Source organism: Perognathus longimembris, chromosome 18 (genome assembly GCF_023159225.1).
Source record: "Perognathus longimembris pacificus isolate PPM17 chromosome 18, ASM2315922v1, whole genome shotgun sequence".
Taxonomy (NCBI): domain Eukaryota; kingdom Metazoa; phylum Chordata; class Mammalia; order Rodentia; family Heteromyidae; genus Perognathus; species Perognathus longimembris.
This window is the reverse complement of record NC_063178.1, coordinates 34,993,723-35,021,336: the sequence shown is the minus strand read 5'-3', so window position 1 is coordinate 35,021,336 and position 27,614 is coordinate 34,993,723. Positions and strand designations below refer to the sequence as shown.

Below are 27,614 nucleotides of genomic sequence, written 5' to 3'. Positions count from 1 at the left end.
TGGCTGTCATCAACTTCCTGGCTAGTGTCTCCTCCATCCTGCCAACTGAGCTCCCTGGGTTGACCGAGTACATGCCCCAGGTCACTATCCTCAAACGCTTTGTCTCCATCATGTGCAGTCATATGGTGACTGAACTTTGAAGGAACAAAGGCTGTCCTACAAAAATTACAACCATGTGATTTCCCTCCAGTGTGAGTTACATTGTGTGTACTGCGTTCATTTCTCTCAACAAAGACTTTAGCACATAGATCACAGTCCACTGTCTGTTTTCCTCAAGAGACTTACTGCATTGTCTAATGTCTATGGAATTCTTCATAATGCCATTGCCATTTAGATGATCAATTTCTTTGTGTTCCAGGTGCTCAGGAGTACATGAATATTCATGGTGGTTCTCTCTCCAGTGTAGGCTAACACAGGAGATGTCTTCTGCATCCTTTAGCAAACTCTGTATCAATGAAGAGCTTTGAGTCCTCATTTCTGTCGAGTCATTCCTGTCAAGTGAGTCTTGCAGTTAAAAAGATTTCTGCTGTGGGAAGATGAGGAAGCATGATCATCAATGGTTCACATTCATCTCCATGGCCATTTCTCTACATGAGAATACTAAACTATTTAGCCTAGACGTAAAACATATTATACATGGACACTGATAGCTCACTCCTGTAATCCTAGCTACCCAAATGGATGAGATCTGAGGATCATGGTTCAAAGTCAGCCAGTTCAGGAAAGTCCATGAGACTCTTACCTATGATAAACTATTCACAAAAAGCTGGAAGCAGTGCTGTACTTGAAGTGATAGAGTGCTAGCCTTGAGCAAAAGAAACTGAGGGACAGTAGCCAGGCCCAGTGTTCAAGCCTCAGGACAAGCAAAAACAACAACAAACTTATTTTGTTCTTCCATATCCCAAGCTTGAAAGTTCCAAAGACATGCTCCATGCAGGATGTCAACAACAGAATAATCAAGTTAATTTCCATACAGTTATGTCTGTTTTTGTGTGCGTGTGAGAGAGAGAGAAGGGGGAAAGAGAGAGAGAAGGGGGGAAATGAGAGAGAGACAGAGAAAGACAGACAGAGAGAGACAGAGAAAAAGAGAGAAAAAAGAGAGACAGAGAGAGAGTATACGCATAAAGGAAGAGAGATATAGACATACACTGAGATACGTAAGGTCATTGGCTTCGGATTATTTTATATTGCATATCTGAGATTGTTTGTTTGCATTTTTGTTTTTGCTAATCCTGGGGCTTGAACTCCAGGCCGGGGCACTGTCACTGAGCTTTTTTGCTGAGGGCTAGTGCTATACCACTTGAGCCACAGCACCACTTCTGGCTTTTTCTGTTTATATAGTACTGAGAAATCAATGCCGGGCTTCATGTACGCAAGCCAAGAACTCTACCACTAAGCCACATTCTCAGACCCTGAGATGAAGGTTTTGAAATCCTGTTATTTTCCTTACAAAATTCAACCTATGTGGAGCTTCCATCCAAGAAATTTCCTCAGCTCAACGATGAGGCAGGCACTTGCTTTACCAGCTACTCTTTCCACTGCCAGGTCTTTACTGGTCATGACAGGAGTCACATCCGTTTAACTTACCACTGTCAGGGTCACGTGGACCTTACCGCTGACGTGTTGTATGTAAAGATGGCCATCTTTGCCATGTGGAATGGAAATGCCTGTAAGAAATGTTTAAAAGGATACCTGGCATGAAACTGAGAGGAGATTTTTAAAAGCACCTTAATTCACATTTGTGTAGTCATTCAATGAATCAAAGGAAAGAAAACAATTCTTAGGAACAGCACCTTATGTCATATTCACGATCATGAATGATAATTTCCCTCATCACTGCTGCTTCAAATCAGGACTTGTGTGCTGCTGCTGAAATTTCTGCCTCAAGGCTAGTGCTTTACCACTTGAGCCACAGCCCTACTTTCTGCTTTTTTGTGCTTAGTAAGAGAGTCTCCCAGAGTTCTCCTGTTTGAATGGCATCAAACCACCATCCTCAGATTTCAGCTTTCCTGTGTAGCTAGGATTGTAATTAGAAATAGAGTAGCTAAGAGAATACAATATAACTGTAATCTAGATAATACATTGAATCTCAGGAATCCCACAGTGGCTCCAAATTAGATTAAGATGCTGTTAATATAACTCCATGTTCACAAGCAATGGGAAAATACAATATATAGTCAAAGGGTGGATTCAAAAGTAATCCTTCAGTTTCTATTTCTTCCTTAACAAAATACAAGCTACCATCAAAAGTACATTCTCACAGGCTGAATTCAATTAGAAATTCCAGTGGAAAGAAGCTGAGTGAATGTACATGTACCTATATATGTGCTTAATTTTATACACTCACATTGATAAGTATACATGCGCACTGGACGGGTCCTGGTACTCACCGAAGGACTCCAGCAGACAGGCAACCTCTGACATCACATCTCTCCACAGCTTCCTCTGTGCTGCGTTCATCAGGTCCCACTCTTTGGGGGTGAAGTTCAGAGTTACATCTTCAATGTTCAGAGGTTCCTAAAACACCCAAGATGTTTCCCATTTGACAGCGCAACAGGGACAAGTTCAAAAGACAAGCCTTGAGATGACACCAACTGAGGTTGGTAGAGGGGAGGCCGCGTATGCACAGAAACCAATGGTCCTGGGATGGGCTATGTCCTAGTGGCAAGCGTACTTGCCTCTTATACATGAAGCCCTGGGTTCGATTTCCCAGCACCACGTATAAAGAAAAGGCCAGAAGTGGCGCTGTGGCTAAAGTGGCAGAGTGCTAGTCTTGAGCAAAAAGAAGCCAGGGACAGTGCTCAGGCCCTTAGTTCAAGGCTCATGACTGGCCAAAAGAAAAAGAAAGCAACAGTCCTTTATGGCAACAGCCAGGCTCCCTCGGTGTGAGTGGCCTCAGTGCTGGCCACACTGCATGGTCCTGTGGAGGGGCGGATGAGCAAGTTACACCCCTGGATACTGCATGACGAGTGGAAGAGACAACATGGAGTAATCACATTCCACATGGAACACCTTCCTCTCCTAGGTCTGGAACTCGGGTCTTGGGTGCTGACCCTGAGCATGGTTGCTCAAGGCTAGTTTGTGCTCTGCAACTAGAGCCACAGCTCCCCTTCCAGCTTTTCTTGATGGTTGATGAGAGATAAGAGTCTGGGGGACTTCTCTGCAGGGCTTTGAGCAACAGTGGCCAGTCCTCAGCCTTCGAAGACACATGGAAAAGGAAGCAGGGTAAAAGGCTGTCAGGAATAAAAAAACTCAAGCTTAAAGCTAGTCCATCAACTTCTTCTAAGATTAAGGGCCAAAGTTATTCACGGGAAAATGAGGCAGGATTTGTTCAGAAGAATGAGGCCCGGTGAAGGCAACTCAGAAACGTGGTGTTTAGAAACATACAAACACTATCTCAGCTGCAGAGACACAACAGGATGCATCCCTTTCCCAGAGATGCATTTCTCAGGCCAAGAACTAACATTTGTCTGGCAGAATGTATGCCTTTCTCAGTAAAACGCTCCCCCAAAACTTAAGCAACCCCCAACCAAAATGTAGACAACAGGGGGCTTTCCTTATCTCAAGCAAAAGGAACTGCTCCATGGCAGGATGGGTTCCACCTGCCAAGAGAGCCCCAAACACAAAGAACCTCAGGACATAACACCAAGAGTGATCTGGGCAAAGAGAAAACACCTATCCTGCCATAAAGTTAAAGTCACACCCCCTGCATTTACCATATTAATAGTCTCAACAGCCAAGGCACTGCCTGTCTCTGTCTCTCCAAGGCAGGACCCCCACTCTGTTAAGAGGGCGCCCTTGCTTTCCGAATTTCTGTCTGCTTTTTGTCTACTGGCCTGCTTACTGCCTCAGTAGAACTCAGCCAAGTTTCCTTATCACTGTGAATTGTCCAGAAATTCTTTTTCTGGGATTGAAGTTAAGGACCCTAAGAGAGGAGTCCCTATGTTAAATGGAAAACTTCAAAAACCCTCACCTGCATCTGGTGGAAGGAGACAGAGATCTGAGGATCATTGTTCCAAAACAGGCCAGGGAAGGAGAATCTCAGAAACTCCCATCTCCAGTAAGTTGCACAGAAGATGCCAGAATGGCACTGTGGCTCAAGCAGTAGAGCCTTAGCATTGAGCCACAGAACCTCAGTGACAGTGCCTTGGCCCAAAGTTCAAGCCCCAGCACTGTCAAAAAGTAAAGATGAATACCTTAGAAAACCAGTCATAACAATCTTTCCACTTTTGATGCAATGAATGGTTTCCATAACTACACCTAAGCGTATCACTTAATAAAATCTTTCAACGATATTATGTGCTTGTTTTTTTTATTTTTGCTGGTTCTGGGGCTTCAACTCAGGGTTTTGACTCTATACCAGAGCTTTTCTGCTCCAGGCTAGTGCTCCAACACTTCAGTCACACCTCCAACTTGCAGCTTTTTGCTGGTCAACTGAATAAGAGTCTCCCAAGTTGCCTCATTAGGCTGTCTTCAAAAGTGCCACCCTCAGATCTCAGGCTCCTGAGTATCTAGGATTGCAAGCAGAGCAGCCCGGGCCCTAATATCCTGTGCAACTGCAGAAAGGAACACAGTAGTTATTCCTTCTTTGAGAACATAAAGCCAGCACTGTAATATTCAAAGTCCAGAGCAGCTGGAAGAGATCCTTACATTCTTCAGAATTAAGGAGTTCCCACACAGCATGGGCTCTTCATGGTGTCCTTTCTGGGCACAGATCATGACAGGGTTGGTCATAATGAGGTTCAAGGTCATTAAGACCGGCAGTTTCAACAAGGCCAGTCACGGGGACACTGAAAGCCCAGTGATCACCATTCCATACTGATAGCACTTCTCATCCTCAGTGTTTATTAAAATTCATGGATTATACATTACTGTCTCTCTTTTTGTTCTTTCCATTCTGCTATGTGGAAAGTGTTTTAAATTATACTAAATTATCCAAGAAGCCACATATTGAAGGATGGAGTCCTGGAGTTTTTATTTGTGCCTAGCAGTCTGCAGGCATCTGTTTGTTACAAAGGCCTGCAGCCCACAAATACCCTTAACACTGTCAGGAAACAGGCCAGAGAGGGAGGAAAGAGCAAAAACCATACCAGCAAACCAATCCAGCACCAATGGAGAGCTGACTTGGAATGCCATGGTGACAAAGACAAGACGGGAGACAGGACACAGGGATGCAAACCTGAATAGGATCAGGTCTGGGGTTTAGGTCACAGGAAGCTCCCAGACCCTGGCACTTGACTGACAGGTTCAGTAACCTATAGGCCAGCAGCCACACCATGAAGACATGATGACAGGTAGTACAATTCACTGTGTGGCCAGTGATGGCGCTAGCCAGATCCCACCTCCCTATTACAAAAGAAGCCTCTATATTGGGGTCTGTCCAAGTTTCAATATTTTACCCAATGCTTTCATTTTTTCCTGTATTCTACACTTGTTCCCACTTTTCTCCTACATGTATACCTTCAGATTGAATTCTGTTCATGAAGTTTCCTAGAAGTAACAACCAGTTATCAAACATCAGGATGGTGATGGAGGCCAGATCTGGAGGTCAGATCTGGCCAGTGAAAGAGGGCAGAAGCTGACTCCATCTCCATTATCTCCCTCAGTCCTGTACTTTGGAGTTGAGGGCCCTGCCCTGACTTCTCAGAAGCCCACAAAGATTTCCCCCCTCACTATAAACAACAGTCATCATCCTCCCCCCTCCCCCGCCAATCCACCTGCCAACTCTAACTACATGAAAGGTTGGTTCAAGCAGATACTATGTAATAGGTTTTAACTTCATTGGCTACCTGCGTGTGGCTTAGCGTACTCTATAGGTGTTGTGACCTCATTGACCAGGTACGTGTGGTGAGCTTGACCACATGGCCTTGACCTTTATAACTCTATAACGCGGCAGCTCCAACACTCCCCAAGTCTGGGCTGTGGCCCTGGGCGGTCAGTTTATTCTTACTTCCCCAATAAATATATCTTTTTACTGAAGACTATCTCTGAGTGGTGGACTCTTGGAGGGATGGGGTGACCCCCTCCCTCAGACTCCACCCCCTTACAACCTTGTTTAAAGTTACACAAACAAACTGATTGTGACTGAGCTAGATTAAGGATTTACGTTTCCCTCAGCAATACCCCGATCTCCCCCTCCAACCTGGGGCCACTGGAAGAGGAACCGCTGCTATGCTCAAACACCGGACCCCCACAAGGACCACCAGAGACCCACACCAATGCCAAAGCAAAAAGAGTCTTTCTTGCAAGCTCGAGTTTGGTCCTCCACGCACTTGACAACTGGATGCTAAGAGGCCATGATCCAAGGGCTTTCAGCTGTTTTATACATTTTGGGGTGGGGAAACTATGGACTTAGCATGCATCATAATCTTTTAACAAATCAACACACACCGTAGGAAAATTATAAAATAATTCTAAAGCATGTTTGTTGCATTTGGTGGTGGGAAGGAATCTGGAAAGGGTCATTGATCAGATCAAGGGACGGACACATTTAAAATTTATTGGTTAAGGATCTGGGAATATGGCCTAATGGTAGAGTGCTTGCCTCTTATACATGAAGCCCTGGGTTCGATTCCTCAGCACCACATATATAGAAAAAGCCAGAAGTGGCACTGTGGCTCAAGTGGTAGAGTGCTAGCCTTGAGCATAAAGAAGCCAGTGACAGTGCTCAGGCCCTGAGTCCAAGCCCCAGGACTGGAACAAAACAAAAAATAAAAACAAAACAAACAAAATTGATAGGTAAAGCCATAAGGGTGTATCAAGGGGGATAGTGCACAGCTGCAGGGTTTTAGATACTGAAAACCACACTTGGGTGGGGGAGTTCTGGTAACTCTAAAACTTGTTTTTCTTCTCTGCTGCTCACTCTTATGGGTGTTTATGGTTTTTCTGAAAACTATCTTCCCCAGGGAGTTTTATGGTTTTTCCTAGGTCCTTAGCCACAAAGCAGTTCATAGAAGCAAAATTAGCAGTTAGTAACTACAAAATGGTGATGACAATTTTTAGTTTCTCCCCGTGGAACCACTGAAAGCCCCGCCTCTTAGCCTGTGGGAAAAGGTACAAACTCAGTTTTAGGCACCATAGTTAGCACCACACTAAGTCAGTTGTACACATCAGCATGATTAATGAGTCTTGCTGGACACTGAAGAGGGTGGCTGAAGTTTTCCCTTCAAAAAGGGGACACTTAGGGTGGTAGACTTCAATCACAGAATCACAATTTCTGGAGGAGGAAAGATGGCGCCGACAGAATGGGGAGGCACCCCGACTCACTCCAACTGAATAGCGAGCTGGGAACTCCAACACCCAACACCCTATCAAGAACCCAGCAAAACCAGCAGCCAGAAGCAGTGGAGAAACTCAGGAAAACAAAAAGGAGGAAAAAAGAAGAAGCGAAAACCTACACGGAGCCGGAGAATCTCTGGGGCACCCTCCCCGCACCAGCCAACCCTGGCCCAAACAGGGCCAGGCTGGGAAAAGGGAACCCGGCGATCGGCAGACAGGCTGCCAGGAGCGCAGAATTCATATAGCGGGAGACCCCACGGTCACAAGGCAGGGTGCGGACCAAGACACACCGGCAGCAATGGGAAGTTCGGGTCCACACTGGGTTCGGACAAGGGAACCCAGCGCGGCAGAAAGAGGGAACTGGGGAAGCCACCACGACACTTCGCCAACCCCTGAAGGGCCAACGGCTGCGCAGGACACACACGCAAAGCAGCAACTGTGAGTGCCCCATTATCCCCTCCCCCAACGGGAGACCAGCTATCAGAGACCCAAGCCCGACAAAGAAGCTAGATCTCCCTCCCTCCCCCTCTCCACCCCGAGGGAAAAAAGAACCCCCAAATCAGGCGGGGAGCCCCCATCAGGCGCTGGGAAGTCAGTTTAGCAGGGAAAGGGCAGAGCAGCCCCAAGGCCCCACAGGTTCTTGATCTGGCAGAACCGGCCCCGCCCCCTTCCCAACAGGGGCCCGGGGGACGGCGGGCAGTGCAAGCCCCACCCGAGGCGCCTGGACCTCGCAGACTCTTACAACTAAAATCACAGGCGCTGGTGGGCAATACCAGCCCAGCAGGGTCACCTGAGCCTGATCACATCCCCCCCTAGCAGCGGAGGCGAGGTCTGAGGGTGCCAAGCCACACCCGGCCAGTCGATCCCACTGGACCCCAGACATACCGCCCCCAACGGACTCGCAGGAGGGCGCAAGCACAACCCAACAACCCGGGGCTCGCTCTGGGAGGCATATCCCGCTAAAGTCCCTGTTGTAGTGGACGCACAGCGCACAGGAGGGCGGGGCCCCTGGCGACAGCACCCGCTCTGGTAGGCATACCCTGCACTGGTGGGCAGGGCCACAGCGACAGCACCTGCTGCCGTAGACACGCCTACACAGGAGGGAGGGAAGACCTACACAGACCTCCAGATGCACAAATCACAAAGAAACATAACTCAGTTCATCAAAGGGCAAGCCAACTCGCCAGCTCCAAAAAGCAGCATGACTGAAGAGGAGATGGAAACTACAAAAGCAAATGAGGCCATGTTAGCAGGAATGATCAAAAGCGTCAGAAATGAAATCAGAAAACAATCCAGGAGTTTAGAGCGGAAATCTGGAAGGACACCCTGGAAGCCAAGAAAGAAATGGAAGCAAAAATGGATACAATGCAAGCCTCAATTAAAGAAATGGAAGCAAAAATGGATACAATGCAAGCCGCCTTTAAAGAAAATCTCCACATCCTGAGAATTGAAATGCATGAAAAAACAGATTTAAAATACAACTCTTTAAAGGAAGAAATTTCCACGATCAGAGCTGATATGACAACCATAAATAACTCTCTGACATCCATAAACTCCGCAATTGAAACCATAACACAAAGAGTGGACCATATAGAATCCAGAATCTCTCGCCTGGACGATGAAGCAGCTGACAACAACCAGAAAATGACCACACTCCAAGAAAAGGTGAAGCTTCAGGGAAGACTAATCCAGGAACTAATGGACAAAGACAAGAGATATAATCTGCACATAATTGGAATAGAAGAAGGAGCCGAATACCAGAACAGAGGGCTTAATCATGTTCTCAATAAAGTTATTGCAGAAAACTTCCCCAATCTCAAAGGGGACCCCATCCAGGTAAGCGAAGCCTATAGGACACCTGGCAGGCCAGACCCCAGGAAAGCCACCCCAAGGCACATAATATTCAAGACTACAGACCTCAAGATTAAAGAGAAAATTCTGAATTCAGCCAAAGCGAAGAAGGAAACTTTTTTCAATGGGAAGAGGATTCGAATAACATCCGTCTTATCCACACAAACTTACCAAGCTCGAAGTGAGTGGAAAAACACCATCCAAGTACTTCAGAATAACAATTTACAACCTCGGATCAAATATCCAGCGAAATTGGAGTTCACATTTGAAGGGAGAACCAGATCTTTCCACACCAAAGAGGAGCTAAAGGAGTATGTGAATAAAAAAAACCAGCCCTACAGCGAAGATTAAGAGGGGATCCCCACCCAACAGAGATCGTAAAAGACACACAGACAGAATCAGAAAGAAACTTCAATAGCCAAAGTCCAGCAGAAAGACCAGCTCACTAAAGACAGGAAAAAAAAAAAAAAAACAGGAAAAAACAGCCCAACAAGAAATGGAAGGAGAAAAAACACCCTTATCCTTGATCTCTTTAAATATAAATGGTTTAAACTCCCCGATAAAGAGGAGCAGACTGGCAGAATGGATTCGCAAACAAAGAGTTGACATCTGCTGTCTACAAGAGACCCACCTTACAGCAAGGGACAAAAACAGGCTTCGAATGAAAGGATGGAGCAAGATCTACCAAGCAAATGCACCCACCAAAATGGCAGGTGTAGCCATTCTGATCTCAGACAAGCTGGACTTCTCATTAAACTCCACTCAAAAAGACAAAGAAGGACACTACATATTAATACAAGGAAAAATCCAGAATCAAGAAATCACGGTGATAAATGTATACTCACCGATCAAAAGAGGCCCTACATATGTCAAGCAAATTCTCACAGAATTACAGAGCAAGATAGACGCAAACACAATCATAGTGGGTGACTTTAATACTCCTCTCTCTCCAAGACACAGATCCAACACCCAGAGGATTAGTAAGGGAGCTGAGGACCTAAATAACACCATTTCCCAAATGGATCTAACAGACCTATATAGAACTTTTCACCCCACAGAGACCCAATACACCTTCTTTTCAGCAGCCCATGGATCATATTCCCAAATAGACCACGTCATAGCCCACACAAAGAACCTCAGCAAATACAAAAGTATTGACATCATCCCATGTATTATATCTGATCACAGTGGATTAAAGGTAACCCTCAACAACAAAGGATACCACACAGGCTATACACACTCTTGGAGGCTAAACGCCACGCTGCTATCCAACACTTGTGCCACAGACCAAATTAAAGATGAAATCAATGAATTCATAAGCCACAATGACAAAGAAAACACATCCCAAAGAAACCTATGGGACACAGCTAAGGCAGTACTGAGGGGCAAGATCACTGCACTCAGCACCCACATTAAAAGAATGGAAGCAGAGCAGGTGAATACCCTCACGATGAAACTAAAACAACTGGAGAAACAAGAAATGACAGAATCTAAAACGACTATGAGGGGAGAGATCACAAAGATTAAAGAAGAGGTAAATCTGATTGAAAATAGAAAGACCATTCAACAAATAAATAAGACTGAAAGCTGGTTCGTTGAGAAAATAAACAAAATTGACAGACCCCTTGCAAGACTTACAAAAAAAAAAAAAGAGAAGAGACTCATATACGTAAAATCAGGGACTCCACCGGAAAAATTACAACAAGTACACACGATATTCAAACAATCATAAGGAGCTATTTCCAAAACCTCTACTCAGCAAAAAACAATAATTTTACAGAAATGGATCAATTCTGAGAGAAGTACAAACTGCCCAAACTGAACCAAGAAGAAATAAATCAACTAAATAAACCAATAACTTACGGTGAGATACAGGAGGTAATCAAGAACCTCCCTACTAAGAAAAGCCCAGGCCCAGATGGATTCACCAATGAATTCAACAAAACCTTTAGTGAGTAGCTAATACCAATACTCCTCAAACTCTTCTGTGAAATAGAAACAGAGGGAGAAATCCCAAACTCATTCTACAAAGCTAATATCATACTCATTCCCAAACCAGGCAAAGATCCAACAAAAAAGAGAACTACAGACCAATATCACTAATGAACACAGATGCAAAGCTCCTCAATAAAATATTAGCTAACAGGATCCAGAAACTGATCAAGAAAATCATACATCATGACCAAGTAGGCTTCATCCCTCAGTCACAAGGATGGTTCAACATCCGTAAATCAATCAACATAATTCACCACATAAACAGATCTAAAATTAAGAATTACATTGTTATCTCAGTCGATGCCCAAAAAGCCTTTGACAAAATACAACATCCATACCTATTTAAAGCTTTGGAGAGAACAGGAATAGATGGAACACTCCTCAAAACAATAAAAGCCATATACAACAGACCAACTGCTAATATCATATTAAATGGAGAGAAACTTAAATCATTCCCCCTAAACTCAGGAACAAGACAAGGATGCCCACTCTCCCCACTTCTGTTCAACATAGTGCTGGAATCCCTAGCCATAGCAATAAGGCAAGAGGAGGACATCAAAGGGATCCACATCGGCAAGGAAGAAATCAAGTTATCCCTATGCACAGACGACATGCTCTTATATCTGAAGGACCCAAAAAAACTCAGTACCCAAACTCCTACACCTAATAAACCAATTCGGCAAAGTAGCAGGATACAAAATCAATCCACAAAAATCAGCAGCTTTTCTGTACAGCAGCAATAGACAAACAGAAAAGGAAATTATGGAAACAATTCCATTTACAGTAGCCAAAAAAAGAATAAAGTACCTAGGGATCAACTTAACCAAGGACATGACGGACCTATTCAATGAAAACTACAAAAATCTAGTAAGGGAAATCAAAGAAGACACAAGGAGATGGAAAGACCTCCCATGCTCATGGGTAGGCAGAATCAATATAGTGAAAATGGCCATATTGCCCAAATTGTTATCCAAATTCAATGTAATACCTATCAAAATTCCAGCCACATTTTTCACTGAAATAGAGAAACCAATCCATAAAATCATATGGAACAGCAAAAAACCTAGAATAGCCAAAGCAATTCTAGGCAAAAAAAAAATAGTGCAGGAGGTATCACAATATCAGACTTCAAGCTCTACTACAAGGCCATCATAACAAAAACAGCATGGTATTGGTTTTAAAAACAGATTGGAAGACCAGTGGATTAGAATTGAAGACCCAGAAATAAAACCGCACTCTTACAGCCAACTGATATTCGACAAAGGAGCTAAAGACATACAATGGAATAAACATAGCCTCTTCAACTACTGGTGCTGGGAGAACTGGGCAGCCATATGCAGAAAACTCAAAGTAGACCCAAGCCTATCACCATGCACCAAGATAAACTCAAAATGGATCAAGGACCTCAACATCAGACCTGAATCCTTGAAACTACTGAAGGACAGAGTAGGAAAGACACTAGAACTTATAGGCACAGGAAGGAACTTCCTGAATAGAGTCCCAGGGGCACAACAAATAGGGGTAAGACTCGACAAATGGGACTACTACAAATTAAAAAGTTTCTGCACAGCTAAGGTCATAGCCACCAAAATAGAAAGACAGCCAACGATATGGGAAAGGATATTTACCAGCACAGCAACAGACAAAGGCCTGATATCGGTCATCTACAGAGAACTCAAAAAACTAAGCCCCTCCAAGCCCAATAAACCTATTAGGAAATTGGCAAAAGAGCTAAAGAGAGACTTCACAAGAGAAGATATAAAAATGGCAAAGAAACACATGAGGAAATGCTCAACATCCCTGGTAGTAAAGGAAATGCAAATAAAAACAACCCTGAGATACCACCTCACCCCAGTTAGAATGGCCTATACTCTGAATTCAGGAAACAACAAATGCTGGAGGGGCTGTGGGGAAAGAGGAACCCTTCTCCATTGTTGGTGGGAGTGCAAATTAGTACAACCACTTTGGAAAACAGTATGGAGGTTTCTCAAAAAGCTCAATATAGACCTTCCCTATGACCCAGCCATACCACTCCTAGGCATCTATCCTAAACAGCAAAACCCAAGATATCAAAAAGACATTTGTACTTCCATGTTTATCGCGGCACAATTCACAATAGCCAAAATATGGAAACAACCCAGATGCCCCTCCACAGACGAATGGATCAAAAAAATATGGTACTTATACACAATGGAATACTACATAGCGATTAGGAATGGTGAAATATTGTTATTCGCAGGGAAATGGTCAGAACTCGAACAAATAATGTTGAGTGAGACAAGCCTAGAACACAGAAAACAAAGGGGCATGATCTCCCTGATATATGACTGTTAACAAAGGGAGACGGAGAGACAGTAGAGACCAAGTCTGTGAATACTGCATAGGTTCTTGATACATTGTATATTGCATATATGTCTACCTGACCTAGACAAGGGATAGAAAAACAGGTCGTAAGATATCACAAGAAATGTACACACTGCCCTACTATGTAACTGCACCCTCTTTGCACAACACCTTGTAAAAAATTTTATGTTCAATTAATAAAAAAATAAATAAAATAAAAAAAATTTCTGGACAAGTCGCCATGGTAAGAACTTGGCAGAGCTTTATTGATTGCGCAGGGTAGCCAATACACAAGCAGACAAATGGACAAGCAGAAGGGAAGGGGCACTCTAATCGAGTGTGGGGATGGGCAGGAGCGACGAGAGACAGATCCTTGGCTGTTAGGAGTATGGCATTCATAATCTGCTAGTATGTGCTACTGCCCTTCTGTTTTTATGCTACTTTGTTTGCTTACTCCATTAATCTCTGCTTTGTTTTCTTACCATCCTGCCTTACCCAGAAATTCTTATTCCGCAAAGTCAACAACCCTAAGTGAAGAGTCCCTACATTTAAAGGAAACTTCACAAACCCTCACCCGTGCCCCGTGACAAGCCACTTCCCACGAGGCCACCAACAAAGAGAAGAAGACATTCCCTGTGCTCCTTCCACACACCAGTGAACTACAGGCCAGAGTACACAGGTACATTAGTAGCGGGAGAATTTTCCGAGCAGTGACCACTACTTCAGAGTTATTATTTGGAATTCCAACTTATAAACAAGTCTTATTTGTACTTAATATGATAACACAGGGGAGCACTGTTTTCTCTAGGCTGTAAGCTGAGCCCATCTGAGCTGCTCAGGAAGATGAGATCTGAGGATCCGACTCAATGACAGCTCAGACAGAAACATTTCGAGTCTAATCTCTAATGAACCACCGGAAATACGAATTGGGGTTGTGGCTCCCTGTGGTAGAGTGCTAACCTGCAACAAAACACACCAGACACAGCGCTGAGGCTGAGTTCAACTCCTCCCACTGGCAGAAAAAAAAAGATGCGAACACCCAATGCCAAAGTCTAATTTCTTTAAGGAAGGTTTTTGCTACTCAACGGGGATGCCATCATCCCAAGACAGTGCTCCTCTAGGCTTTCACTCCGAGGCAGTCCTATCACTATGCTGAAAGAAGCATGGAGGGAGAAAGAAGCCATCAGCTGCCTCCTGCCCAGGACTTCCAGCTCCAGGGAAAGTGATGTCCTGGCTCCTCACACCTGCACACCCCCACCAAATCAACAACTCTGCTCAACAACTGTGGGGAAAACTGAGTGAACAGTCACGCCCTGGGCTGTCCTTCAGCTGGCAGAGGCCAGACCTCTGAAAAGGAGAGACTGGCTTTGTTCATTAACCAGAGACAGATGCCAGAACTGTGGTGCGGGGAATCCAGTCAGCGAGACACAGAGAAGCCACATTTTGAGGTGGGATTGGGAGTGTTTAGTAAAAGGCCTGCGTCTGTAAGCAGACTCTTGTCACAAAGACTGGCGGCCCTGGGAATACACACTTAGCACTGCTAGAAAAAGAGCCAGGAGAGCAGAAAGAGCCGGAAAACAATACCAACAACCCAGACCAAACCTAAGGGAGCTCTGATGGGAGACGCCTTGCTATCAGAAGCAGGGCTAAGGAGATTGGGCCTGCACAGGAGGCCTGGCATCAGGGTGTCTACAATCTGGCCCCTGGTAGGGTGGGGGATTGGTCCCAGGAAATTCAGGTCCCAGCCCCAGATTCTGGGGATTCAGGCGGTGCTCATTGGGGCTAAACCACACTGTGTCTTTACATGTCCCCTTTAGGTCTAGGAATCCTGCTACATCTGCAATTCAAAGGATGGCTTGTCTCCCCTCTGGGTCTTGGAAGCTGGGTGGACAGCCCTGCTGTAGTTAAGTGAAGATCTGTTTTTACGTTTGACTTCATCACCTTAGGTGTGACATTTTTATTACCTGGGCTCAGGTCTCTAGGACTGGTTCTTGAAATAGTTGACCATTCTATGTGAACATCCTGCCATGCATCCTGCCATATATTTAAAAACAGGTGTTTGTCGTTGAGAGAGAACGCAAATTACACTAGGAGGAGCTGTTTTCCCAAGTATTTGATCTTCCAGGATACATGTGAACATTTGGTACGTGAACCATGCCAGGGTCCTGAACGCAGGGCCTAGCATCTGATCCTGAGAGACTTTTTCCCAAGTCTAGCCCTCTACCACTGGAGCCAAGGCGCCATTTCTGGGGCTTTTTTTCCAAGTAGTTTATTGGAGTTAAGAGTCTGTAAGATGTTCCTGCCTGAGCTGGCTTAAGAAGTTGATCCTCTGATTTCCAGCTCCTTGGTAGCTAGGATTGTTGTCCTGAGAAGACAACAATGAGATGTCTGGTGAGATGTCTTAATTACAACCACCAGGGCTGGCTCATTTCCGGAGCACATGGACTTCTACTGGGAAGATAATTGCCTATGCCTGTATTATAACTTGTGCTTGGAAACTGAATCACGAGGGTATTAGAATAAATAGAGAAAACTCAACAGACCAGATAAACTTTAATGGACAGTTGAAGAGGGCCATCATAGACACAGTGACCTGAGGAGAGTAAGGAGACCCTGCAAACTATTCCGAGCAGGGCTCAAGGATCTCAAGTAGGGTTGGAGGAGGCCTGAAACAAAAAGTTTCAGGACATGCTAAGCAAGTTTATGGTTTTGCTTTAAGTAACTTACCCAGGCCTGGTTATGGGAGCCTGCTCTGCAAACTCACTGAGCAAGCCTGGTTTTAACCAGCTGTGGCCTGCATTGTGAATGCCGGTGCCTTTTAACAGGGAGGAGCAGGGATATGCCTCCATGGTTTTTAGAGTGTAGATTCCCATCAAATTGTATGTACTTTATTTAACGTAGTGTTACGGGGTTTGGGGATCGATGATCAAAGAGAACACTCAGTCAGATGACAATCTGGGATGTAAAGTATTTTGTTGAGCAAGAAAGTACAGGCAGGGTCAAGGCTGGGACCTCAAGATGGAGCCCTGAGCCATCTCAGAAGGCTGCTTATAAGCCCCCAAACCACAGGAATTTCCCCTTTATTCTAACTATAGTAATCAGTCACACAAGTCAGGTGTCTTGAACTTTACTGGAAATCACCTGACCATGAGGTGATAAAACAGGATGCAACTCTGCAGGGGGGGAGGAGAGGAGGAGAGGAGGAGGGCTCACAGGTGTTGACAATACCCAGCAAAACAAAACAACATCAAAATAAGTTTGATAAGTACAGCTCAGGCCAGGTTACATTATCATAGTTGTTCAAAGCTAGTGCCAGTCAATGGTCATTGATCTGCATTTACATCATTTCAAAATCATTTTCAAAATTTCAATGCTATATTTGATGTATACCATTTTCCCAGGTGGGCCTCGAACTCACAACAACAGTCAGCAGCACTCAGTCTATCTGGCGAAGAGTCTTTCATTTAAATGTGCTCAGTGTCCACTCATGGCCACATGTACCACACTCAGGTGATAGCAACAGACTTACACAAGTGGAACTGGGAATTAGGGATCACAAATAGCAATTCCAGTAAAACTCTGGCAGACAAAGCAATCAACCATTATGACAATCATTAAAGCAATCAAAATTCTCTTTGATTCTTGGTTCTGGGTGTAACTGGTACTTACTGAGGACCCATGTAACTTCTTCAAAGCATGCAAATGGAGTAATGATACGGCTACATTTCTCTCCTTCTTTCTTTTGCAAGCTCCAGCAGCTCCAAGCCCAGCTGCTTTGGGCTCCTGTTCTTGGACTCAGGTTTGCCCCTCCCTAGGTCAACTTCCTTGTCTAAGCCTGCTGTTTCTAGCAACCCAAAAAATGAGGCTCCCCTGTGCCTTTTACTTGGTTTCCACAAGTTGACCAAAGACCTGAAAGGACACCCAAGAAGTCGCAGCATCAGCTCTGGGCTCTCACCGCAGGAGGGGCCCACTCCAATTCCTCCTAGTTCTCCTCCTGGCTGTATTTTGCCTAACCTGGAGTCACTAAACTCTGTGACCTAAAGCCTCATAAGCTCATATGTGTAAGGTCCACCCTGGGAGGCTCCATGCAGACACCACCACTGGTTTAATTCTGTGCCCAGGACCTGAAATACCTAGGTAACTGACACACCTGGAGGCAGCTACCTCTGCCTTCTCTGAGGTCACATCCAATCCACCTGGCCAGATCTCCCAGCTTTGTCTATATAATCTGGCTAACAGCAGCCTCCCCCCTTCCCCCCATTCCCTTTCTGTTCTATTTCCCTTTCTTTTCTCTTCTTCCTTCCCCTCTGTATCCCCATGCCTCCATCTTGTGTGGGCTGGCAGTTTGCTCCTCCCCCACCCCAACCAAACTCTGTTCTCCTGGACCATGTGCCAGGTTTCCTTCCCAGCCAATCTTCCAATATGCTCATGTCATCAAATCTTGCCTCAGTATTTCCAGGTGTCTCTGTCATGGGACACTGGATCCCGACAGCTTGGTGGACCGACACATCTCCTGCAGGTGCTTGGTGTAATAGGGAGGTCAGATCTGGCCAGTGGCATCCTTAACTCCATGCCACTGGCCAGATCTGACCTCCCTATTACACTGGGCAAGTAGATGGGCTCCCTAACTTAGATCCCTTCTACTTTCCCGTTCAAACCCACTCTGCTCTGCGTGCTCTTCCTGCACACTTAGTAACTGCCGAACCACTAGACTCTCTCACTGGACCAGGCCGACGAGCCCCCCCACCTTACCGCCTGTGAGGGGGGTGTAGCTGACCTCTGTCCCCCTCCCTCAGCCCCAGCTTCCATGGAGGCCTCAACAACCCCCACCCCCGCCAAGCTTCTCCTCATCCCTGCCATCCTCCTCCTCCTTCCCTTGCTCCTGAAGCCCTCTCTCACACACAGCCTCTTTCAGCCTCCTGGCCTGTTATTCACTCTGGCCCTCTCCAGAGCCCTTCCCCATCAGCTCCTCTCCACCCCCTCGGGTCCCTTCCTTCCTACTCAGGACCAGACTAATGTGTCCCCAATTCCCATAAACACCACCACCGACTCAGAAAAGTAGGGCGAGGAGCCTTTACTATCTCAGGACCACACTGCCCAGGGCAGGCAGCAGAGTGCAAGGCCAGCCTTCTTTCAGCAGGGTTTAGACAGTGAAAACCACACACGGTGCTTAACATGGAAGCCAGCGGATTTACAGAAGCAGAGCCAGTAGTCAGTAATAACAAAAAACAGTGAAATTGATTAGGGCCCCTCCTAACAAAAGTGGTTACACATAAGCAACACAAACAATCTAGGGGAAAAAGAAGGAAGGATCAGGACCCCAATTATCTCTGGGAACTCATCTCCAATTAACCACCAGAAAGCAAAGTTGTGGAACATTAGCCTTGATCTCAAAAGCTCAAGGACAGCGCTCAGGCCCTAAGCTTTAGCTCCATGACCTCCAAGGGGGAAAAAAACTAAATATTTATCCTTAAGAAATAGCTAAGTATTCTAACTATTATCTAAGTATTCTGCTCAAAACATCCATTTAATGCATAAGAGTCCATTTGGTAAACTTCGGGACTGGTACTCCTTTACAAGGAGAATGTACATTGTCATGGTGAGGTTTGAGACACTGCCTTCTTCTACAGAATAACATGAGCCCCACAGTGGGAACACTGAGGCTCTGTGGACAGTCTTACCATTTTTGGCCCGTCTCTGGTCCCGTGCTCCATTTCACCTTCTCCTCCTGTGGGCCAGCCCCTTTACTCCTTAGCATTGCCTCTGTCTCCTGCTCCTCATATTTCAGGCTCAAATCATCATTCATGGAAGTGCCATCAAATTGCATGCTGCTCAGACAGAACAGAGCTCGCACTGTGATCCTGAAGACAGAAACACTATCTAAAATCATTTCTCATTATAACTCTACTGCTTTTAATTTACTGCATAAGATTTCACCTGCTGCCAGAGTGTGGTAGGTTGTGTTTCTACTGCACAGCGTTCTATGGTCAGAACTATGCTTCTACATCTTCCCAAGGCCCTGAAGGTTCAGGCCAGCACCCGCTCTCAGTTCTCCCCCAAGGCTGTTCAGCACACCAACAGCACCTCTGTTCCCAGTGTCCCTTAATGAGGAACAGAGGGACTCTCTCTGCCTAGACAAAGACATTATGCTCATTCTAGACAGCCACAGATGGTAGCTTCCTCTGCCTCCTGCAAATAAGCTTTTCCTTTTTCCAACCATGAAGCCTGCTGTCCTCCTTGTCTTCATTCTCTGCCAAGTTCTACCAGGTAACAACATTGTGTGTGGAGGAGCTCAGGTAACAGTGCAGGCCTGGGGGCAGGTAGGAGGTCAGGAGTGAACAGCCCCTCTCTTGCCTGCGCATTAAAGGGGAAGAGGAGGGTCTCCCCAGAAATTTGGAAAATCTTTGACTATGAGGGCTACAGTGTTGTAAATCATACCCACGTCCAAGTTCTGCTTTGGCTGAATGGATGTTTAAAGGCAGAAGGAATCCATGGATTTGGGTGCAGCTTCTAAGCATAGAATGCAGCCCAGGGACTGAGAGTATTGGGGGCAGTGGACTGGGAGCTTCCAGATGATAGGAGTCTGGCCCGGAAACGCCTTTCACTGGGCCTCTCTGCCTGTCTGTACTGGCGCGGCTCCTATGCTTGGGCCTCAGTATGACTTCGGCACTGAATTAAAGATATTTGCAAGCATTGGAAACAGCCCATGCTTTGTCCAATAACTGGAAGGGGCTTCTGTCGATGATGTCCAGGAGAACAGACACACTGCTCCACACTAGTGGGAATATCTTCTCATCTTTTCCTAAGAATTCAAAACCTCACATGTTAAGGAAAGAGTAGAAAACTCATGGGTATTTAAGAGCGTAGGAGATCCTTCTTATATTTTTAGCAACTGCTAATGTACAAGTTTGGGGTAAAACAGACAGGTCTGAAATTTTACAACAGAAAATGTAATGCGAAGCACAGCTATCCCTTGTAAATACAGAGGTTCTCCTTCCGTGTGTGCAGCTGTAATCCATCTCCTGTGGCCAAGTAAATAATACTTCAGGCAGGGTAGCAAGGGGAAGCTTTAAGGACAAGTCTGATGTTGCAAATGCAAAAGAAAAAAGAGGCACTGGGGGAGGGAATGAGAATGTAGTTGGGAATCTAATGTATATTATAAAATTAGCAAGACTGAGCGGGGAATGTGGCCAGCCTAGTGGCAGAGTGCTTGTCTAGCAAGCATGAATCCCTGGGCTCTATTCCTCAGTAACACATATACAGAAGAAGCTGGAAGTGGCGCTGTGGCTGAAGTGGTAAAGTGCTAGCCTTGAGCAAAAGAAGCTCAGGGACAGTGCCCAGGCCCTGATTTCAATCCCCAGGACTGGCAATAAAATAAAATAAAATAAAATGATCAAGACTGTGGGGAGGAGAGTGATGGGTGATAATGCTGAAAGGGGTGACATTGATAAAGACACATCATATTAATAATGTTCTCTACATAACCTGAACTGTTGCAATGAGTAATGATATGATATTTTCACAAAATCCTGTGATTGGAGGACTCAATTCCTTCAGCCACAGTACAATAGCACAAGACATGGGAACACAGAGTAACAGGAAATTTTCTCACTAACAGGATGCAGGATGAAAAATGCCAGTATTGTAGCAATTGTTCCAAAGTCATTTAATGAATTCCTGCCATATTCCAAAGCTTGAAACTGATTGTGAGATACACACACACAAGTATGCACATCTACACACACACATACAATTATACATTATCTGGGGGGATGAAACAGCGGAACATAGTGAGTAACAACACAAACATATTTATATATTGAATATGGAGGAATATGGTTTCCTTCACCCAGGAAAATACTCTTTCTGCCCATTGCTTTGAAGTGTATTGCCATTTAAAGTTGTATTTCAGTTCTACTTTTGAAAAATATAGCTGTTATAGATGTATTATAGAAATACAGATATTAAAGATACATGTTGATCTATCATATAAGAGGGGAGGGAGAGTGAAATGCATTTCTCTTCCCTAAAAACATTCTACTCCAAGAAAAATCAGTGATACTGTGTAGAACTAGTGTCTCTTGCATCTGTCTGAGGAGAGAGTGGAGAGTAAGGAAAATGAATACAAAGTATCAGATTGGGAGTATGGCCTAGTGGCAAGAGGTCTTGCTTTATATACACAATGCCATTGGTTTGATACCCAGCACCACATATATAGAAAACGGCCAGAAATGGCGCTGTGGCTCAAGTGTCATAGTGATAGCCTTGAGCAAAAAGAAGCCAGGGACAGTGCTCAGGCCTTGAGTTCAAGCCCCAGGATTGGCAAAAAAAACCCACAAAAACTGTACAAAGTAACATGCGTCCTGAGAACTCAGAAAGGGCCGATGGACACTCTACTCCATCTGTTATTGGTTAGATGGACACTCTACTCCATCGTTCATTACTCAGAAGCATCCAGCATTGCTGGTTTCTTTAAAAAAAAATTCCCAAGCTTTTAAAGCATTGGTATAAGAAATCAAGTAACAGCAAGCATCCATCCAAAGCTGTTTCCAAACACAGTCTCCATCCCCACATAGAAAGGTAAAAATACAGTAAGACTGCTGAATGGTTACCATGCCCCTCTTTTTGTGCAGTCAGAGGCAAGCTCAAGGAAAGCTGTGAGCGACCCAATGGCTCCTGCCAAATATACTGCATTGAAACGGAGGTGTATGTGGGACGATGTTTAGACAACAGATTCTGCTGCCTGCCCCTGGGCAAGCATCCCAGAATCGAGAACACCACCCCCAGGAGTCACTGAAGCCTCTTGTTGGTTTAAATGTTTCTTCTCCCTCCTCCACCCCATCTTTCTTTTTCTCACCGATATTCTTTCTGAATCCTCAATAAGAAATAAAGATAAACAAAAACCTACTGTAAAAACTCATGTTACACTTATTACCCTCCATCCCTGGTTGGCTCCCAGCCCATTCCATCCTTCTGCTGGGAGGGGTTGTGTTGGGAGCCGAGCTAGCAGCTAAATTCTTCCTGAGCTCTGGCTGTGTTTTCAAGGACGTGCAAGGATATGGCTTAATGGAAAATCGGAAATGCTTTACTATGTCTGCCATGAGTCCATTCTTATGTTAACCAACCTCATCCTGTCTTAGCTACCATCCCATATTGCTCTGGAGCCCATTCTTATGTTAACCAACCTCATCCTGTCTTAGCTATCTTCGGGTATTGCTAACTGCAAGCCTTTTTGTGTTCTGGAATTTTAAACCTATGCTGTTTCCTGGTTTTCAAACTGCATATAAGCTGGAAGCTAAGAATAAACATGGCTGCAGTCTTGAGTTTCAACCTTACGGCTGCAGACCTCCCGTACCCCATCTTTGTCTCTTGTCTTTTTTCTCTTGCCTTATTTTTCCTTTTCCTTAATCCTCGCCGCCCTCAGTCAGGATTCCCGTTCACTGCTGGCTGGCTCGGCAGGTGTGGCGCCTGGAACAGGGACCTGAACTCCTAGGACGACGGCAGAGGACCCCCACTCAGGTAAGGACGTCCGATCACTTGGGAAGGAGAGCGGGAGAGAGAGAGTATTGTTGGGAGTAAGAAATTATGAGACAAGGTAATAGCCATACACTATATGTGCAGGCCCTCAAAGGCATGCTACATACCCGGGGAGTGAAAATTGGCCAAAGTCAGTTAGAACACTTCTTTCATTTTGTTGAGGAAGCATGCCCCTGGTTCCTGGAGGGAGGAACCATTAACTTAGAAACTTGGCAGAAAATAGGAAAAAAGATTCAGGAGTATTATGATGCAAATGGCCCTGAGAAAACCCCAGTGGATGCCTTTATTCTCTGGAATCTGGCCCGAGATTGTTTGGATCCTAGACATGAATGGGTTAGATTCGATCAGTCCATCAGAGAAACTGAACAGGGGCCTGATGAACATCACCCAGCCCCCAGAGCTTATGCAGCTGCCCGGGAAGAGCTGAGAAAATTAGTAAGATTTGAACCCACTGGGCTAGATATTAAGGAAGACTCAGATGGCTCAGTCTCTGAGGAGAAATTATGCAATGAGTCTACTATAGATAGATTAACTCATGTTGAGAAAATGCTGGAATCAGCCATAACCCTGTTGTCGCAGCTTCAGCCGGGACAACAAACTCCTGCAAAGTTAGAAACTTGCGGGCCCCCACTCACAATCTTAGCGGACTTTGATCCTTTCCCACCACCCCTGAAGATAACGAAGCAGTCCACCAGCCCTTACCATTTAAACAAATAAGTGATGTAAAGAATGCTTGTGCTCAATACGGCCCTACAGCGCCATTTACTCAAGTCATTCTTGATGCCTTGGATGCTAAAACTTTATGCCCAAATGATTGGAAATAGTTAGCTAAGGCTTGTCTTAGTGAAGGAGATTACTTATTATGGAAGTCTGAATTTGTAGATCAGTGTCAGGCAACAGCAGAGACCAACAGGACAAATAATGTGCCTGCTTCATTTGCGGAGCTCGCTGGGGAAGGTGCTTATGCTGGCACCGAGACCCAGTTAGATTACACCCCGGACGTTTATGGTCAGATAAGTCTGCCTCTAAACGTGCCTGGAGTAGACTCCATAACTCTAGTAAGACTGAAGACCTTTCCGAAATTAGACAGGGGTCAGATGAACCTTATCAAGACTTTGTCTCTCGATTATTGGAGGCGACAAGCCATCTGATCCGAGATGAGGGTGCCGCCAAGATTCTTGTACAACAATTGGCATACAAGAATGCTAATGCAGCTTGCCAAGAAGCCATCAGGCCTATTAAGAGAAAGGGAGAAATAACTGACTATATATGGCTTTGTGCAGACATTAGTCCATCCTATATGCAGGGCCTCATGCTGGCGGCAGCGCTCCAGGGGCAGACTGTAACTGAGTTCTTACATACCCCCCGTACGGGGGGAAATAGGAAAGGGACATCTGCGCACTGCTGGGCTTCCCGGCAGCTGTTTTTCCTGCGGACAAATGGGCCACTTAATGGCTCACTGCCCTAATCAGGAAAGGAGAACTAAGCCTGGAACTTGTCCCCGTTGTAGAAAAGGGAAGCATTGGGCTAAGAATTGCAGATCTACTTTCAATGACTCTGGCCACCCGATTCCTATCACATGGTTATCAGACACTCCGGTGTGGGTGGATCAGTGGCCCCTATCAATTGAAAAGATTATTGTTGCCCCACAGCTGGTGCAGGAACAGCTAAACTTGGGCCACATTGCTCCTACTACATCCCCATGGAATTCGCCTATTTTTGTTGTTAAAAAGAAATCTGGTAAATGGAGACTCCGACTGGATCTCCGACGAGTAATGCCACTATGGAACTTATGGGGGCATTACAACCAGGTTTGCCCTCTCCTATGGCAATTCCTCAAAATACATACAAAATTATAATTGACTTGAAAGATTGTTTTTATACCATACCCCTTGTTCCTCAAGATTGCAAATGCTTTGCATTTAGTGTCCCCTCTACTAATTTTAAAGAACCCATGAAACAGTACCATTGGCTAGTATTGGCCCAAGGCATGGCGAATAGCCCCACCTTGTGTCAAAGCTCTGTAGCACGGGCTTTCTCTTCTACTCGCAAAAAATTTCCTTCTGTTTATATTATTCATTATGTGGATGATATTTTTATTAGCTCACCTAAACCCTGAAGTAGTACGCCAAGACTTTGGACAATTGAAACAAGATCTCACCTCTTTTGGGTTAATAATAGCTAGTGAAAAGGTGCAAGAGCATCCTCCGTATACTGATCTTGGTCATATTTTGGGTCCTTATTATTTTACTAGTCAGAATTTACAGGTTAAGACTTCTCATTTGCGTACTTTGCATGATTTTCAAAAATTTCTGGGAGATATTAATTGGCATCACCCTTATCTTAAATTATCCACAGCTGAATTAAAACCCTTATTTGATCTACATCTCCCAGAGAGATGACAACTGAAGCAGCCGAAGTTTCCCCAGATTGCTTAAGAGTTGTTTGTTTCATGATATGAAAAGACTGCTAGATTGTGACTTGGGACCTGTGAGTGTCATCAGCGTAGGTCCAACTAGCTCGCAATAAACACCCCTTTGCTGTTTACATAGGTCTTGGTCTCTGGTAGTCTTTTCAGGGGTCCTGAACACGAGCGTAACAATACATGTGTGCGCACGCGCGCACACACATACATATATTCACATATGCAAGTATTTATGTAAAAGAACTTAAAAGTGCTCAAAACAACTATGGCCATACATTTTTAAGTGGCAAGAGGCATTTTTGACAATCTTACTCTTGAAATGAGCAAAACTTAAGACAAAATCCTTAATGCATGATTTTAGCATTTTTTAGTCTCATTTACTGGGGCCTGTTAGTTTTAGCAAAATATCTTAGCATACTAAATACTTTTTAGCTGAATATAACTTGGTTGTGGTCCCCTGGAGTACAACTGAGCCCACCCACCACTTGATTTCAGTGTATAGCACAGTTTTAGCTACGGGGATTTTACAGTTTTGAATTACTCCCAGGCTAAGATTAGCCAGCTGTTTGAACCAGGCTTTTAGCAGCCTGCACCTTTTCAACTGCCTTCTTGCAGGAGACACAGCACATTGTAGACTGTGTTTTCACTATAGACATGTAAATGTACAATAGAAATATGGGAAATAAAAGTTTATATTTAAAACTGATACCAACCTCAAAGACAAAACTAGTCAAGACAAAACAGGACATAGAAATAGAGGCTTTATGCTTTGAATGGCATGTCCAGCGTCTACAAGCTGCCAGCCAGAGTAATGGAAAATCTATAGGGCCCTGAAAATTCTCAAGGGGATCCTCCCCAGTGGAGATTTCCATCCTCCAGCAATCAGCCTGCCAAGGTCGCACACCAGAGGCCCTTTTTCCCAATATAGCAGTCCACACAAAACAAAACTAATTAGATAAGGACAAAGACACATGAAACATGCAGCACAGGCACAAATTAAAAGTGCAATTGCAGTAAAAATTCTCTTGAGAGGTAAAAGAAAAATCACTAGTACTTCCCCAATTCCAGGCTGATGGACTGAAAGAGGGAGTGTCTGCTCTTTTGCTAGGGCCTGGTTGTAAGGAAAAGATGATGGAGAAGCCTCCTTCACAGGAATAGAGCCACGAGTTGGCCCCATATTACAGCTGTCTTAAATTAAGTGAATCAGGTCAATATCTTCATAATGAGGGGGCTGTGTTACACCTCCGGTTGGAAGAGGGTTAAATGACAGGAAAAGTTTGATAGCAAGAGAGATAAACAGAATCATAGGAATTAGATTAAAGTAAAAGTGGGCCCCACATCCCCAGTCTTTAGCATCATTCTCTGAAGGAACATATGTAAAGGCCGAAGGCTTATTTGATGTTAATTTTTCTTTAACAAAACTGACAGGAGATTGTTCAGCTGTAGCCATCTGTTTCAGCTCCTGCCCAATTTGAGTTTCTGCCTACAGTGGCAAATTATAAGCCTTCATAGCTTTCTCCACGTCAGCCTCTGGCTCAGCAGCTGATGTTTTGATAGCATCGGGATACATCATACTCAGAGCTGCACGCGTTAATGCCCAAACACACCAAAGTGTAACTGGAACCTTGTCACCATACCTATATGCGTTTTCTATATTATTCTCTACTTGTTCCCGTACTTTCATATCTAAAGTATCTCCCTCCGGGAACCAAGGATTATACTCCACTACCACCTGCATGCACTCATCTCTGGGTGAATGCGAGACCATAGCTCTGTTCCATATCAATACATGGCGGATAAAATTAGAAAAAGGAGTTGATTTAGTTTGTCCCATAAGCCCGTAATTTTTTAAGAATAGGAGCTCACCACACAGATCCCTTATCTCCTGTGAATTACACACAGTTTCCTTATCTCCTATGAATTAAAAAATATCTCTCACCTCACTCAAGAGCTCGGCAGTTCCGCGATCTCCTATGGATCAGAATATCAGATCCCTGGATCTGGATGCCAGTTGTTGGATCCGGGTAACTGCAGCCATAGTCAGGACATGGGGGATGCAAGGCGAGTGAACCAATGCACACTTTATTTCAGGAGGGCCAGTGTTTATATAGGGTTAGAAATCAACTTTACACCTTTAAGGGTAAACATTAATACAGCATGATAGCCATCTCAAATACAAAAGTGG

The 27,614-nt window shown here is 44.7% G+C and overlaps 1 protein-coding gene across 1 annotated transcript; it reads left to right on the top strand.

Annotated features, from left to right (window-relative positions):
• Positions 1–19,685: 19,685 nt before the first annotated feature.
• LOC125366926 (beta-defensin 108B-like) lies at positions 19,686–22,264 on the top strand. Its single transcript, XM_048367624.1, has 2 exons — positions 19,686–19,734; positions 22,101–22,264. Exons 1-2 carry the CDS (start codon positions 19,686–19,688, stop codon positions 22,262–22,264), a joined length of 213 nt encoding a protein of 70 aa, XP_048223581.1.
• The last annotated feature ends 5,350 nt before the right edge of the window (positions 22,265–27,614 follow it).

Coding starts and splice junctions, on each gene's coding strand:
- LOC125366926 (XM_048367624.1), top strand. CDS start 19,686: ATGAAGCCTGCTGTCCTCCTTGTCTTCATTCTCTGCCAAGTTCTACCA. Junction 19,735..22,100: donor TCTCTGCCAAGTTCTACCAG/GTAACAACATTG, acceptor CTTTTTGTGCAG/TCAGAGGCAAGCTCAAGGAA.